Genomic DNA, 16691 nt, shown 5'->3' with positions numbered 1-16691 from the left:
GAAGTCATCCTCTTATAAATCCATCCAAGTGGCCTTGCCTCTCCTCTTGAGAAATGAGTGAAGGTAAAGTCACTAACTTTCTGTGATGCTGAATAGGTTTTAGTGACACTTCCAGACTAAGGCGGACTAGGAGGAAAAGTGTCTAGTGACCTACTTCTGAATATCAGCCAGTGAAAACCCTATGGATCATAACGGTCAGATCTGCAACTGATCATGAGGATGGCACTGGACAGGGCAGCATTTCATTCGGTTGCGCGTGGGGTCACCACGAGTCAGGGGCCGACTCCACGGCAGCTAACAACAATAACGTCACTACTGGGAGTGTAGCATTTTATTTAAATTAAACGTGTGTTTGTGTGTGTTTCCTGAACAAGATCTGAACACACTCCTGACCACTCCCCCACCTTAATTTATTCTGCCAATGAGTTTTCTGAAAAGCGCCCAACACTTCCCGTTATCTGTGGCTGTCTGTTTTCATTAGCTTAGTTCAGGCCTGTGTTATCCCATCTTTCAGTAGCCTCCTAACTGGTCTCCATGGTTCCTGGCTTCCTCCCCTTCTTCAGTTCTTTCTCTACACCGTGAACAGAGTGAGCTCTCCACAATGGAAATCTCATTGTGTTATCCCCTGCTTAAAAATCTTAAGCTGCTACCTCCCATGTATAGAATAAAGTCCAATTCTCATACCTGCTATAAAGAGCACTTATAGGACCCGTTCCTGCCAGCCTTCTAGCTGCATCTCTGTTGTTCTCTCACCTTCCACACAAACTATTCATTTCTCCTGAGAGTGTATTTCTCCTACTTCTCTACTTTAGCACGTGCGTTTCCCTCTGCCCACAGCCCCCTTCCTGCCTCCTTTTCTCCTGTCCATCCCTTCAGGATACAGGTCACGCAGATTCTTGTTGGTGAAGTTTTCCATGGACCAGGCAGCCTCAGTCCCAGTCAAGGGCCCCTTCTCTGGTCTCTTGAACCTCCTGTTGTTGTTAGCTGCCATCAAGTCAGTTTAGACTCATGACGACCCCGTGTGTGTCAGAGTAGAACTGTGCTCCATAGGGTTTTCAAGGGCTGGTTTTTTGGAAGTAGATCACCAGGCCTTTTTTCCAAGGCACCTCTGGGTGGACTCAAATCTCCAACCTTTCGGTTAGCAACTGAGCATGTTAATCGTTTGCACCACCCAGGGACCCCGAACCTCCTGTACAGATCCTCTTATAGTGAAGATTTTGTTGTATTGTAAATGGTCTTTTGCATACTAATTTGTCTAACTGGGCTGCAGATTTGGATGGTTCCTTTCCTGTGTGGGATGGTGCCTGGAAGTTGAGGGGAGAAAGGAGAAAGCTTAGGAAGGTGAGGTGGGACCACCTTGTGGGAGCCCTGGAGTGCCAGTCAGGGGCCAAATGGAGGACTATTCAACAGGGCCTGTGGTATTTGTAGGAGGATGAATCTGTGGTCTGTTCCAGTGCCTGATCAGAGGGACATGGCAGAAACTGCTTTTGTGGGCAGTTTATTAACTGGCCCTCTGCATGACATGGTTTTGGTTCCTGTATCAGGGTATGCGTACAGGGGGATGTCACAGTGGTTGGAAGAGCGAAAGGAACAGAACCACTCTTGCCCTCCCTGCGCCTCTCCTCCAAGGCCTTGGTAGGGAGATCCTTTCCTCTTTTCCCTCGTACTTTGTATGTGTCTCTGTCTTCCTCCTTAGCCTCTCGCGACGTGGTTATCTTGTAGAGAGATTATTAGTGTTTCTTGGCGAAAGCTTAAGGTCATTGGTGTCCCAGGCAGTTTTCCTGTTCCTTCTTGTACACACTCACACACACCACATATACCACCCCAAAATAGAGGTGCTGAGTAGGCTCGGGTTGGGGGACACCTGGCCCCCTGGTCCTTGCTCTGAGGCCCGGATTCATCAGCAAGCATGAGGGTGACTGAAGCCTCCCATCAACCTCTGAAGACTGTCTGTAAGTTCAGACTGGGGTCCAGCCTCTCCCTCTGATGTTGGTTTTCTTCCCGGACTACTGCTACCCTTGTTTGAGGTCACAGTCAGACCCCCTGGGTGCTGAGAGACTGTGATGGAGCCTGGCCGGGCTGAGGAAAAACAGAACAGAGTCCCTATGTGGGAACACCTCAAGGAAAACTCAGATTTCAGCTTCTTAGATAGTATTTAAAATACCACTTTCAAGTTAGCAAAATGAGATTTTTTTTTTTAAGTAATGTCTGTAGCTCTATCTAAGTGTGTGTATGTGTGAAGTCTTGGAATATGCCATCTAACCTAAACATCCATCTTTGCTCAGCTTGTGTTTATTCAGTTTAGAGGTAAGGAGGAACTGGTTTGTGGCCGAGTCTGGATAGTGTTTACCTCAGGCCATGCCTTTGGGGTTAGATTTGTATTTTCTCTTCATTGGTAACACATTTTTTTCTGGGAACTCTTGCATTTTAAGTTGTTATTTTCCATCTCCACTTTGAAGACGGTTCAGACTATCCGCTTGTGAATATCATTTGCTTATGAACAGTGACGTTTGACTGCTCATTGTGTTTTTTTCATTAACCTGTTGATCTGCCTTTCATTCACCTGAACCAAATGTTCATCATTAAATTCCACTTATCAGGTGGCCTTGTGCTTGTGGTCCTTGGCAGGTCTTTGTAAACTCAAGCACAGTGGACTCAGTGCTGGCCCCAAATGTAGTTAGAGTGCACGCCTCGTAGGAGCAGATGCATTGGTGTAACACAGAGTGTGGTAGGAAATCAAGGTGATGCAGAATCAAGATGCACATAGCGGAGCTCCCTGGTCTGACCTTGGCATATAGAAGAGTAAAGCTATAGAACCCTGCCAGGGGCCAACTCACTGGGACCCATCACTTAATCTCTTTCATGACACACCCCCCAGTGGAGTAGGCTGTGTGGAAACTGGGACAACAGAGATTACAGATCTAAAATTCCTACAGAAATGGCCTTTTTAAACTCGTATGTTTTCCCTTCAGCGCCAGTTCCCTATCAGTTCAAACACTGGCAGAGGTGGACACCCCTGGGCTAGGGCCTCTGTTTATGTCCTCTCCACAAATACTTAAAGGAATCTGAAAGCTTCCTGTGAGAACCATCTGTCGCCCTGCTGACAGGCCTGGTTTATGGCTCCTGTGGATGGCTGCACTTTGCTCCATCTCTGAACTCACGCCTCATTTTTCTAGCGAGCTCTAATCCACATGCCTGGGTCTTCTGTCAAAACGCAGTGGTCACATACTGATGTTTTGAGTCAGAAATTTTCCAGATGGTTGTTGTTGTTGTTGGGTGCTGTGGGAGTTGATTCCAACCCCTATTACAGAGTGGAACTGCCCCATCGGGTTTCCGAGGCTGTAATCTTTATGGGAGCAGATCAGCCGGTCTTTGTCCTGCGGAGCCAGCGTGCGGGTTTGAACCGCTGATCTTTCAGTTAGCAGCCATGTGCTTAACCATTGTGCCACTAGGATTCCTTTTCTAGATGGCAGCAAATAATTAAAAATGATCTCAATAGATCACTCTGCCTGCCTACTCTCCTTCTCTAAGAAGAAACGAGCAAATGAAGACATGACTATCCTGTGTCTGTGGAGCTCCTGAATAATCCTTTTATTTTTCCCCTTGAATGTCAGGAAATGCCAGAAGTTCCTTGGGGATGATTTTCCCTGGCACCCACTCTTGATGATTGCAGACAATTAGTGGCTGGGTGTCACCGACACATCTGTACCGAGTAGAATTATCCCCCCTTTTTGTGCTTCCTGCCTTTATGGAGCTTTAGCTTCTTTAAAAACTACAATGAAAATGACACTGTGATATACTGGTGCTGTGATTCCTTTTCTGCAATCAAGTCTAAAATGTTACCTAGTCTTACTCTGCAAAAATCACTTGCAACCTAAAAGTCTATACTCAAAAACCCTTTCTTTTTCTTTTTCCTAAATTTTATTTGTTTTGTTGTTGTTGTTGACAAGATACACAGCAAAACATACACCAGTTCAGCGGTTCTCCATGTACAGTTTAATGACATTGATTACATTCTTCGAGTTGTGCAACCATTCTCACCCTCCTTTTCTGAGTTGTTCCTCCCCTGTTAACATAAACTCACTGCCCCCTAAGGTTCCTGTCCAATCCTTGAAGTTGCTATTGTCAATTTAATCCCATATAGATAGTTCTTAAAAGAGCATAATGCTCAAGGCAGGCCTTTTTTACTAGTTAAGCTAAACTATTGTTCGGTCTTAAGATGACTTCACGGGATATTTTTGGTTTAAGGTTTAAAGATTATCTCAGAACACTAGTTTCAGGGCTTTATCCACCCTCCATAGCTCCAGAAAATCTAGGGTCCTTTCTTTTTTCTATTTTGATTTTGATTTTCAGGATTATATTGTATCAGAACGGCGGCTTTTTGGCCAAAACTAAAAATATTTTGTCTTGACCAATGTGTATGTTTTCATAATATCCACAGCACAACCATCAGTCTAAACTCTGCCTTTGGTGCAGGAGAAATAAGTTTTAAGAACACTGATACTCTTAGAAGTTATTTTGTGTGAGCAATTCTTCATTTTTATTTAGTTTTTAGCTGCTGTGAGGAATAGTTTACAAGTATGCTGTGCTATCCAACTAAGGGGAAAAGCTCTTTGGAGGGAGAGGGGGAGGGATGTGAAATGTGTAATCAAGTGAAAGTATTAGAAATATTGATCCAGCATTCTCTTTTGGGGAGAGTCCTTCAGAGAAGAAATGTATTTATTTCATGAAAATGTATATATTTTATATAAGGCTGTCTGTAAGAGACACATAGTAGGTCAAGTTCAATCTAGGCAAGCTTAAGTATGCAGTCTTCTTGAAGTCGTAATTAAGTTGTGGTTATAAAGGAAGTGGGGGGAAGGGCTGTTCCTAGGCCATCTCCTGTTTTTCGGTACATGATTAACTTCCCAAATTACATGGAGAGTATGCAAAGTTCTGTCTTTATTTGCATCTTTTTAAAAAAGCCCAACTCCAAAGATTTTTAAAACTCTTCAAGTCACCCTCTTTAAATTCCTCTTTATCCCAATATAAAGTTTAGACTTTTGAACTGATAAATATAATTAAAGCAAGTAATATTTTATTGTGGCAATTCTGATTATAGGTTTTTTTCATAAAATATACATTGTCATTTTTTAATCTAACATGATCATGACTGTTGATAGTGAGCCTATTCAACATTGTGAACACAGGCTTGTGCAGAACCTGTTGTGTGTTTGTTTAGCTTTGCTTAATTCTTTTATCAAGACAGGTTTTCAGGTGAGAAAACCCAAATCCTGAGCCGTTGCTAAAAGACACACAGGAAGGCACTGTCGGAACTCAGCCCCCTGTGTTTCAGGCCCTAGGCCCTCAGCCAAAGTCTGGTCATCCCAAACAGAGGTGTTTAGAAAGCAGGAATGAAAAGCTCCCTTGTGTCAGCTGTACCTGCCCTTCATTGAGAGACGTTGGGACTGCAAACGTGCATACATTGTGTCTCGGCAGTATGCATTGCATTGCACATGTGGGTGACAGGCCGGACCCACGAGGTTCTCCTGAAGAACCTCAGGGAGCAAACACTCCAGGAAAGAAAGGCTAAAAGACTCTTTTATTTAAAACAAAACAAAAAAAACCTCTTCTCTGCCAATTGGGCGTAACTTTCAAATGCTTTCCTGTCTGACTGAAATTTTCCTATCCACTGCGTCAGCAAAAAAGATGCAAAATTAATTTTGGGAAAGCCTGCGTCAAGACCATTTGACTGAACTGGGGAAGTGGGACCGTTTTAAGCCCCTCACTTAACAGCCTTAGCAGGACGTTTCATTTGGCTTTACCTGTGCTTCTAAGCAAGAAGAAAGTAAGATTCCTCTCTGTCAGTCACGGGCGTTACAGTATACCATGTGCGACTATTTGTGTTTCAGCCCCGTCAGTAGGAGTGGTGATATTCAAGGGACAGAAACAATTTGGAGCAGAGCTGCTTCTGTAAAATAAGGCCCTCATACCCTAGTTTTTCCTCAGTGGCTAGTCTACCAGTGTAGCCCCTTTCACATGCCAGTGTTTGTATATATCTGCCAGGAAATAAACAGAATAAACTGAATTGAAGGATTTAATTCCTAAAAGGAAAGTAATGAGACTGCTTTCATCTTATTTCCCCTCTTTTACCTTTGGTGCTCACATGCCAGGTAGCCTGGGTGGCATAAATGGTTGAGCGCTTGACTACTTGCAGAAAGATTGGCAGTTCGAACCCACCCAGAGGTGCCTCGGAAGAATGGCCTGGCAGTCTGCTTCTGAAAGGTCATAGTCTTGAAAACCCTGTGGAGCAGTTCTACTCTACACACATGAGGTCTCCGTGAGTTGGAATTTACTTGATGGCAGCTAACGTCAACAACGGCCAACACACCAACTTCAAGAGGCCTCACTTTCTCGCTCTGTCAGACATGGATGATAGTTAGATCTTATCCTCACAGGGTGAAGAAGCAAAGTGGAGGTGGAAGATGGAGAAGCAAGAATATTTTAAATTTTTGATAAGTCCTCCTGGCAAGTTGTCAGCATTAGGCTGTGATTTTGGCATTGAAAAATAAGTGGAAGCAGGAAATGATAGGCTTTTGGAGCTGAGTGAGGGTGGAGAGGACCTTTTCCGGACATCCATTCTAACCATCTCAGTCTGCCTTATCCTTTCTGTGTTTATCTGTAAAATGGGGATGTTATTAGTTCTTGCCTTGTAAGGTTGCCCTGAGGATTACATGAGGTACTTTATGTAAAGCACTTAGAACAGTGCCTGGCACTGATAGTGTTAACTGCCATTATTGTTATTGTTGTTAACGGATGATGGAGCTGAGGTCCAGAGAGGTGACAGAACTTGCCTAAGGTCACCCAGCTGGCCCACGGCAGACCTGGAGCTAGAATCCGAGTCTACTATGTTTTGTTGGAAGCAGTTGTTTCACTGAAATCCTTGGTGTAGTTGGAACCAAGAGCTCAGGTTCATGGGCACCAAATAGAACACAGAGTGTGGGACAGCTTGGGTTTTGTTATGGCTACACAAGCACATTCAGTGTCACCGCCTTTGTGCTTGATGCCCTGTTTGAGTAAAAGATTTAATGAAGCTTTGTGTGTGTGTGTGTGTGTGTGTGTGTGTAAAATGTGTCCCCTTCTGCATAATTTAGTGATTTTCCTTGGCATTAGTGTATTAGCACATTGTCACTTTTAACCTTTCACCCACTGAGCCTGGCATTTAAAATGCTATTAAACTCAATAATATTCCCAATAAACAGCCTTAGAGGGATGAAAAATAATTGGAATGACACTTTTAATAGGCTCCTTTTCTTGGCTTTCTGTGCTACATGAACCCAGCCAGTGCTTGCAGAGAGGGGCTTGGTGGTGTTGTCCCTGGTCTGCGGTCAGGAGAGGCTTATGGAGTGAAGTTTCCAGGTGCCAAGGGATCTTTTCAAGCACAGAGAATGGGGTTTTTATGCTGGAGAAGTTGGGTTGCTATTTTTCAGCAGTATTTTTGTTTTTTAAATTAATGGACAGGGTGAATCTAGGCGTTTCCTTGTTTCTTTAGGTGGCTGCAAGAAAGCTTAGAGCCACATTTCTGGCAACTTTAGCCAATGAATAGAACTTCATGAAATGCATCTTTGTGTATAAGCCTAATTCTTTGCTCCTTCTCTGTATGCACGAAGCCCTGGTGGCACAGTGGGTTAAGTGCGCAGCTGCTAAACGAAAGGTCAGCAATTCGAACCCACCAGCCATTCTGGGGGAGAAAAATGTGGCAATCTGCTTCCGTAAAGATTTACAGTCTTGGAAACCCTATGAGCAAGTTCTACTCTGTCCTGTAGGGTTGCTATGAGTTGAATCAACTCGAAAGCAATGAGTGTGTGTGTGTGTGTGTGTGTGTATGTGTATGTATATGTATATGCATACGTATATTTGGTTCTCTTCTACTTCCACTTTATATTATTCTGTTTTATGTGCTGCATTGTGTGTATCCTAAATGTGCTTTTGGAGTCCCTGGGTGGTGCACATGGTTAATGTACTCGGCTGCTAACTGGAAAGTTGGCTGTTCAAGTCCACCCAGAGGTGCCTCTGAAGGAAGGCCTGGTGATATACTTCTGAAGAATCAGCCATTGAAAACCCTATAGAGCACAGTTCTACTCTGGTGCACATGGGATTGCCATGAGCTGGGGTCAACTCGATGACAACTGGTTACTGGTTAAATCTGTTTTTGGAACGATTTTTTTTTTTAAATCAAGTTGAATCATGCCTTTTTGCTTGTATGATGTAAGGCCTCAGGAAGCCGCTTTACCTCCCTGTGCCCTAGTTTAACTTCTTCGTCTATAAAACAGGGAAACTGACACCATCTGCTGAGATATGGTGAAGTGGGAGCGGGCATGACTGCTTACAACGAAAGATGCACGTTTTTGGAATGGTTTCTGCTGCTACCAGGATAGTGGGGATGGAAAAATACTGGAATCTATTGTTTTGGCCTTAATGAGGGTCCTAGTTCCTATTCTTCTCTCAGAATCATGTTTGGAAAACATTGTTAAGCATTTACCCATGGTTACTAAATACAGCTGCTTACATTAGTTTATCAAATAGGTATTTGTGAGGTAGCTACTGTGAGGTAGGTATGAGGTACCCACTACTTGCCCAGCACTGGGATGGACCCTAAGGGGAGAGAGAGGACATGCAAAGAAGTATGTTGTTGTTAGATGCTATCGAGTCGGTTCTGACACATAGTGACCTATATACAACAGAATAAAACACTGCCCAGTCCTGTGCCATCTTCAAAGAGTCATTGCTATGTTTGAGCCCATGGTTGCAGCCACAGTGTCAGTCTGCACAACTGTAGAAGTATAAATATGGGCAAATGACAGGCTGAGGATCAGGTGAGCCCCCCAAAAAACCAAACCTGTTGCCATCAAGTAGATTCTGACTCATAGTGACCCTATAGGATAGAATAGAACTGCCTCATAGGGTTTCCAAGGAGCCATTGGTGGATTCGAACTGCCAAGCTTTTGGTTAGCAGCCAATCTCTTAACCACTGCACCACCAGGGCTCCAGTCCACACAACTATAGGAGTATAAATGTGGGCAAATGACAGGCTGAGGATCAGATAGCTGAGTATAGTCCTGGCACTTCTACCTGATCACGATATTCATTTAACAAGTATTTACTGAGGGCCTTCTGGGTTTTCAACACTTTTGGGATATGGATTGAAGACATTCAAGGTAAATAAGATCCCCACTTTCATAGAACTTATGTTCCAGTGAAGGAAGAGTGTTGAAAACAAAGATAAATCTCATAGAGCTGTGTACTTAAAATGGGTGAATTTTATGCTGTGTAAATTATACCCTAATAACGCTATTTAAAAAAAGTCTCTGCCCTTGTGGAGCTGGCATTCAGGTTTGCCCTAATACATACAGGGCATGCAAAAACTGGATAACGGAAAAAGAAGACAGAAAAAACACTAACTAGACAATAGATAAGTAGTAACTCTGGTAGAGGGTAAGGCAGTAGACAATGCTGGGGTAGTCAGCACAACTTTACCAAGGCAAAGTCATAGAAGATTCATAGACACATCCAAATTCTCTGAGGAGCTGAGTTACTGGGCTGAGGGCTGGGGACCATGGTCTCTGGGGATATCTAGCTCGATTGGCATAACAGAGTTTATAAAGAAAATGTTCTACATCCTACTTTGGTGGGTAGCATATGGGGTCTTAAAAGCTTGTGACCAGCCATCTAAAACGCATCTGCTGGTCCCACCTCATCTGGAGCAAGGGAGAGTGAAGAAAACCAAAGACAAGGGAAAGATTAGTCCAAAGGACTAATGGACCACAGCTACCACAGCCTCCACCAGACTGAGTCCAGCACAAGTAGATGGTGCCTGGATACCACCACTGAGCTCTGACTGGGGTCACAATAGAGGATCCTAGACAGAGCAGGAGAAAAATGTATAACAACTCAAACTCACAAAAAAAATCCAGACTTACTGGTCTGACAGAAACTGGAAAAACCCTGAGAGTATGGCCCCCGGACACCCTTTTAACACAGCAGTGAAGTCACTCCTGAGGTTCACTCTTCAGCCAAAGATAAGACAGGCCTATAAAACAATAATACAGGTATCTCAACCATGTATACGAGACTAAATGGGCACACCAGCCCAGGGCCAAGGACCAGAAGGCAGGAAGGGGCAGGAAAGCTGGATGAATGGGTATGAGAAACCCAAGGTAGAGAAGGAGAGAGTGTTGACACATTGTGGGTTTGGCAACCAGTGTCACAAAACAATATGTGTATTAATTGTTCAATGAGAAACTAATTTGCTCTGTAAACTTTCACCTAAAACACAAAAAAAGAGAGAAAAGATTGATGCATTTGAATTGTGGTGTTGGCAAAGAATATTGAATATACCATGGACTTCCAGAAGAACTAACAAATCAGTCTTACCAAAATACCCATTGCTGTGAGTCAATTCCGACTCATAGCAACTCTACAGGACACAGTAGAACTGTCCCATAGGGTTCTCAAGGAGCAGCTGTTGGATTTGAACTGTTGACCTTTTGGTTAGCAGCCAGGTACTTAACCACTGTGCCACCAGGGCTCCAACAAATCAGTCTTAGAAGAAATAAAACTGGAATGCTCCTTAGAAACGAGGATGGGAAGACTTCAGCTTGCTTACTATATAGACATGTCATCAGGAAAGACCAATCGCTAGAAAAAGACATCATGTTTGGAAAAGCAGAAGGTCAGTAGAAACGAGTGAAACTTTTTTTCTTTTCCTTATTGTACTTTAGGTGACGTTTTACAGAATAAATAGTTTCTCATTAAACAGTCAGTACACATATTGTTTTATGACGTTGGTTGACAACCCCATGACATGTCAACCCTCTCCCTTCTCAACCCCTTTTTTTTTTTTTTGGTGAAAATATACATAGCCAAAGATACACCATTTCAAAAATTTCTACATGCACAGTTCAGTGGCACTGATTATGTTCTTCCGTTTGTGCTGCTGTTCTCACTTTAGATGAAGGTTTACAGAACAAAAGAGTTTCTCATTAAACGGTACACATGTTGCCCTATGACAATGGTTAACAACCCCACTACATGTCAACACTGTCCTTACTCAACTGTGGGTTCCCTATCACCAGCTTTCCTGCCCCTTTCTGCCTTCTAGTCTCTATCCCTGCACTGCTGTGCCTCATTAGTCCAGTTTTGTTTTATGGGGCTGTCCAATCCCTGACTGAACAGTGAACTTCGGAAGTGACTTCACCACTGAGCTGAAAGGGTGTCTGGGGGCCATACTCTCGGGGTTTCTCCAGTCTCTTTCAGGCCAGTAAATCTGGTCTTTTTTTAGTGTGTTAGAATTTTGTTCTACATCCTTCTCCATCTCTGTCCAGAACCCTCTGTTGTGATCCCGGTCAGAGCAGTCAGTGGTGGTAGCCGGGCACGAGGGAAACTCTTAATGAGATAGATTTCCACAGTAGCTACAGGAGTGAGCTCAGACATATCAAAGATCATAAAGATGACACAGGACCAGACAATGCTTTTGTTCTGTTACACATAAGGTCATCATGAGTTGGAGCCGACCCAACAGCAACAAAGGGCAAGAATTTGCGTAGAGCCCACATACCAAATGTATATCTTCTTTGAAAAAAAAGGTATAAGTGGAATTGTTCTTTTAGTAGTCCTGATAGCATACTCTGGAGCCCTGATGGTGCAGTGGTTAAGAGCTACGGTGAACTACAGCTGCTAACTAAAAGGTCGGCAGTTGGAATCGACCAGCTGCTCCTTGGAAACCCTACCGGGCAGTTCTGCTCTGTCCAGTAGGGTTGCTATGAGTCTGAATCAACCAGACCACAATGGGTTTGTTTTTTTGGTTTTTAATAGCTTACTCTATACATTTATGTACACTCGCACAAAGCCCATTTGTTCTATTTGACTGAGCTTTTTAGTGTTAAATGTTAGGGGCAACCCTGTGAGAAATATTAGTGAAAAACACTAGTATGTATAAGGGAGATTTATTATATAACCACTTACTTATATCTTGGAGTTAGTAAACAAAAGGTTGATCTACACATTGTACGTATAATTATACTTGAAATTGTTTCATGCATATTTAATAGATTTGTACCTCGGTCTATATGATACTACAGCAATCATTTGATTAATTGAAACTTTAAAAAATGATTTAAATATTATTTAATAAGAATGTAGGCATCTCTGGGTGGTGCAAACGTTAACACACTCAGCTGCTAACCTAAGGGTTATGGGTTTGAATCCACCCAGGCGTGCCTCCGAAGAAAGGCCAAGTGATCCACTTCCCAAAAATAGGCGATCGAAAACCCTATGAAGCACAGTTCTACTCTGACACACGTAGGGTCACCCTGAGTCAGAGTTGACTCAATGACAACTGGTTTAATAAGAATGTAGCTCTTTTAAATTTTTTTCACTCTTTAATCCCTTGTGTCAGGTTGTATAAACACAGTTCAAGTTGTAATGTCAAAATAAAAGAAATTCTGTGAAGTGCACAGGCAAGATTCTGAGATAGAGGCTGGTCAGAGGGGCTCCAGAGGGACAGTCTCTGCATGAGTGATTCTCAAACTTGGCTATACATTGGAGTGCCTGGGGAGCTTGATAATGTACTGATGCCCCAGAGAGCCTGGTTTGACTGGCTGGAGTGTTGCCTGGGCATCAAGATCTCAGAAGCTTCCCATGATTCTCATGTACAGTCAGGGTTGAATACCAGTGCCCTACATACTGAATAATAATGTATTTTAGAAATGGACTCTGGCCAACCTAAGGAGTCTGTCTAGGGGTTCTCACACAGTTGATGGGAGGCTAGAGACCCACAGGCGCTTCAGGGGCTGGGCCAAGGAACCCCAGCAGGAGACTCTGGGTATGCATGCAGCACTGACCATGATTTCCCGTTTCCACTCAAGATCCAGAGCCCAGGAGAGGGCATCGATTGCCTGCAGTCTGGTCATGGGCTTGTCCTGGGGAGAGAGTCTGGCCCCTTCATCTCTGAGGGAAAGGTGGTTACCAGAAGCAACCCCTCCACACACCCTGTACCCACACACAGCTGGGGAGAGGTATGCTGTTAGAAAGGAGAGATGGATGCCTGGCAGCCAAAACGTCATGGGGTCCACTCGATAGCCTTAAAAGATGAGCACATTTCCTGAATGAGACTGAGAGGTTTGCACCTAGAGCACGGTACAGTGTTTGGTAAATATTGTCTTCTTGCCTGCCTGCCTGCCTGCCTTTCTCCTCTCTTCTTTCTCCTGCTTCTTCAGATCTTCCCTTCCAGTGATTTCATTCTGCTTGGGAAGACCATGCTTGCCCTGAAAGGAGTCATGGCAGACAATAGAGTTAGGTGTGTGGTCTGGTCAAGGATGACCAATGCAGGCGGAGGTCAACTGACAGAGCCGCTGAGGCTGGAGTGGTTAGGAAGGGCTTTGTGGGGGAGCTGGACTCACGTTGGGCCCAGCGGGTGGCTTAACAACTGGAAGAAAACTTGGTGACAGAGGGGACTGCTCGAGGGAAGGCACTGGGGCAGTTCCCACTAGAGAGTGGGAGCAAATGCAGTTGAATGAAGCAAGCCAGGACAGACTTGGCTTTTGAGTTTTCATCTTACTCAACAAGCAGCTATTGTATGAGTCCATTTATAGGAATTGTCCAGAGTAGGTAAATCCATAGACATAGAATGCAGATTGCTAATTGTCAGGGCTGGAGGAGGGGAAGTGAGAGAGTGACTGTTTAATGGGAGTGGGGTTTTCTTTTGGGTTGATGAAGATGTTTTGGAACTAGATAGAGGTGGTGGTCGCATAACATTGTGTGTTCTATATGCACTGAATTATACACTTTAAAACGGTTCATTTTATATTATGGGAATTTCACCTCAATTAAAAACAAACAATTATTGAACACTTAATTATGCATCTGGGTTAGTTCCTTGGGAGGGGATATGAGGATAAATGAGACAGCATAGTCCCTGCCTTCATGAAGGTTATAGCCTGATGAGAACTTGGAATACATATATGGAAATGATAGTACAGTAGAATATGGTTCAGAACGCTTGTATCAGAAGAAGCGATCCTACCCTAGAGGAGTTAGGGAAAGCTTCATGGAGGAGGTTGCAACTGAGCTGAGTTATGAAGAGTAAGATTTTGATCAGTAGAATTTGCGGGGGAAGGTATTGGGGAAGAAGGATATAGTATGAGAGGGGCTAAACCCTCAAAAAGAAGTAGTGAGGAGAACGTTTTGACTGAAACAAAATACGTCTGTTCTAAAGAAATACAGACAGTTGGGCTAGGAAGATAGGTTAGACACATACTGCAAAAGGTCTTGAGGACCAAGATAAAAAGATTTTAGGGTGGGGAAAGGGAAGACCTGTATATTTATATTTAAAAAAATAGTTACTTATCAGGTTGACTCCCACTCATGGTGGTCCTGTGTCTGTCAGAGTAGAACTGTGCTTCTCAGGATTTTTAATGACTGGTTTTTCAGAAGTAGATTGTCAGGCCTTTCTTTTGAGGCATCTCTGGGTAGACTCGAACTTCCAACCTTTCGGTTAGCAGCCAAACACATCAACCGTTTATACCATCCAGGGACTCCCTATTTTCTATAGGGCTTGTGTTTTCCGGAGCTGCTTCTCATGTGTAATCTCACTTGAGTTTTTTCTCCTGAGCTTGATAAAACACAGCTAAAACAACAGCACAAATACATGAGAAGGCTCAAGCATCGCTGCATACAGAGAGTAAATAATACCCTGTGCAGAGTAACAGGACAGGGTAGAGTTTTGCTAGTGGAGTAGGGAGCAGGCCGATGTCAGTAAGCTCTTGCTGGCCGGTCAGAAGTTTGAGTGACAGTGAGAGTCTGTAACGCATGACTTGGTCATTTCCGTGCCACTTTGGCCACGGCTGAGTGTATTTTCCCACACACTCAAGCATGCATCCTTCAAACCTCTGTGTTCAGAGAAGAGCCAGTTAGTCTTTATAGTTGAGGTGTCTCCAGAGGCCTCCTGGGAAAGGCCTGGATCTGGGCCACCTTCTCACCTGGCCTCTGTACATGTCCCAGAATGGTGTGGATGATGGCTCTTACCCCCAGCTGCACAGCAGAAACTTGGGAAGTTCTTAAAGACGCTAAGAGCTAGGCCAGTGCCACCTCAGGCCAGTTGAGTACAGTCTCTCACAATAACCCCATGAGGGGGGTGCTGCAAACATGCCTGTTTTTATGGCCAGGGAAACTAAAGCTCAGGGGTATATGATTACTTGCTCATGATTACAGAGCTGGCAAATGGTAGAGTCAGCATTTGAACCCAGGTGGTCGATTCTGGAGCCCAAGCTTTGAATCCTCCTCACACCTTATAATTTCTCTCCCCTGCAGGCAAAACCGCTGCAGTCCTGATTTGGCTATTAATAACCAAGTGACCACCAGGGTCTTTTCACAGCATAACTAGGATTTTAAAGGCAGCTTTTGAAATAAACAAACCAGCAGTGTGGGGTGTTATATCTTGCTCCATGACCCACAGTAGAAGAGATGTGAAAGTAGCAGCTGGAATTCTCTGTTTCTGAAGCTGAGTTTAGGTTTTCGGGGCCAGTGTCCAATGTGCAGTCATCCAGAGTACTGGGGAAATATCAGCTTCTCAAAGGCTATGATCGCATTTTCTCTTGGTTTCCGTCTTCCACAATGCTGGATGCACAGAACTTAATAAATACTTAAAGGAAGGAATGAATGAATGGCAACAGATTTGTACCCTTAGCTTGTGCGATCTTAGACTGCCACGCAGAGCTGCAGTGAGTCCAAGTCTAGATACCAAGTCTAGACCAGCATTGTTTCATTTGATTGCTTGCTTGTTTTTAGAGCAGTATTGGAAGGGTTGTCACTAAAGAAAAATGGAATAAAAACTGGTGCTAACTCTGTATTAAGCAAAACCCTTCATTGGAGAGATCTGTGGATCTGGGATGTCAGAAGGGTGGGGGTTGGGTCCTCGTTTCTTACGATGTGACCAAGAAGTTAAACTGTGACTTTTTTCCTTTGTTTTGCAGGTCACAGCCAAGACTGCCTTCCTATTTATTTTACCTCAGTATAACGTTAGCATGCCTACAGCAGGTAAGAAGAGCATCTTCCCCTGGCCCTGTTAACCCTGAAGGACTTGGGAAATTTCCTACCACAGTTAAGATAGCAATGATGCAGGGTCAACAGCTAGGAGCATCCCTTGGTTCTCCAGCTCTGGCGGACAGAGGAAAACCATGGAGTGCTTCGTGTGGCTCTCATGCCTTTCTGTAAAGCATCTAGAGTTGACTTCTGCCAGAGACTAGACATGAGGCACCAGGACCATCACTCCATTCAAGAGTGTGGCTTCCTGTTCTAAATTATTATTATTTTTTTTATTGTACTTTAGATGAAGGTTTACAGAGCAAATAGTTTCTTATTAAACGGTCAGTACACATACTGTTGTATGACATTGGTTAACAACCTCACAATGTGTCAACACTCTTCCTTCTCGACCTTGAGGACCTTTTTTTTTGGTGAAAATATACATAGCCAAAGTTACACCATTTCCAAAGTTTCTACATGTACAATTCAGTTACATTGATTACATTCTTCCAGTTGTGCTGCTATTCTCCCTATCCTTTTCCAAATTATTCCATCACCATTATCTTCAACTCACTGTCCCCTAGTCTTCCCATCAAACCTTTTGAGTTGCTGTTGTCAATTTGATCTCA

General features: G+C 43.7%; 1 protein-coding gene across 1 annotated transcript in view; it reads left to right on the top strand.

Moving 5' to 3' along the window:
• TRAM2 (translocation associated membrane protein 2) overlaps positions 1-16691 on the top strand; it is a 93510-nt gene that overhangs the window by 37759 nt on the left and 39060 nt on the right. The window contains exon 2 of the mRNA XM_004388723.2: positions 16011-16074. Coding sequence (XP_004388780.1) covers positions 16011-16074 — 64 coding nt within the window. The remainder of the gene's footprint in view (positions 1-16010; positions 16075-16691) is intronic.

This window comes from Trichechus manatus, unplaced genomic scaffold, assembly GCF_000243295.1.
Source record: "Trichechus manatus latirostris isolate Lorelei unplaced genomic scaffold, TriManLat1.0 scaffold00215, whole genome shotgun sequence".
Taxonomy (NCBI): Eukaryota; Metazoa; Chordata; class Mammalia; order Sirenia; family Trichechidae; genus Trichechus; species Trichechus manatus.
Note: the sequence above shows the minus strand (reverse complement) of the source record. Positions and strands in the feature narration are given on the sequence as shown.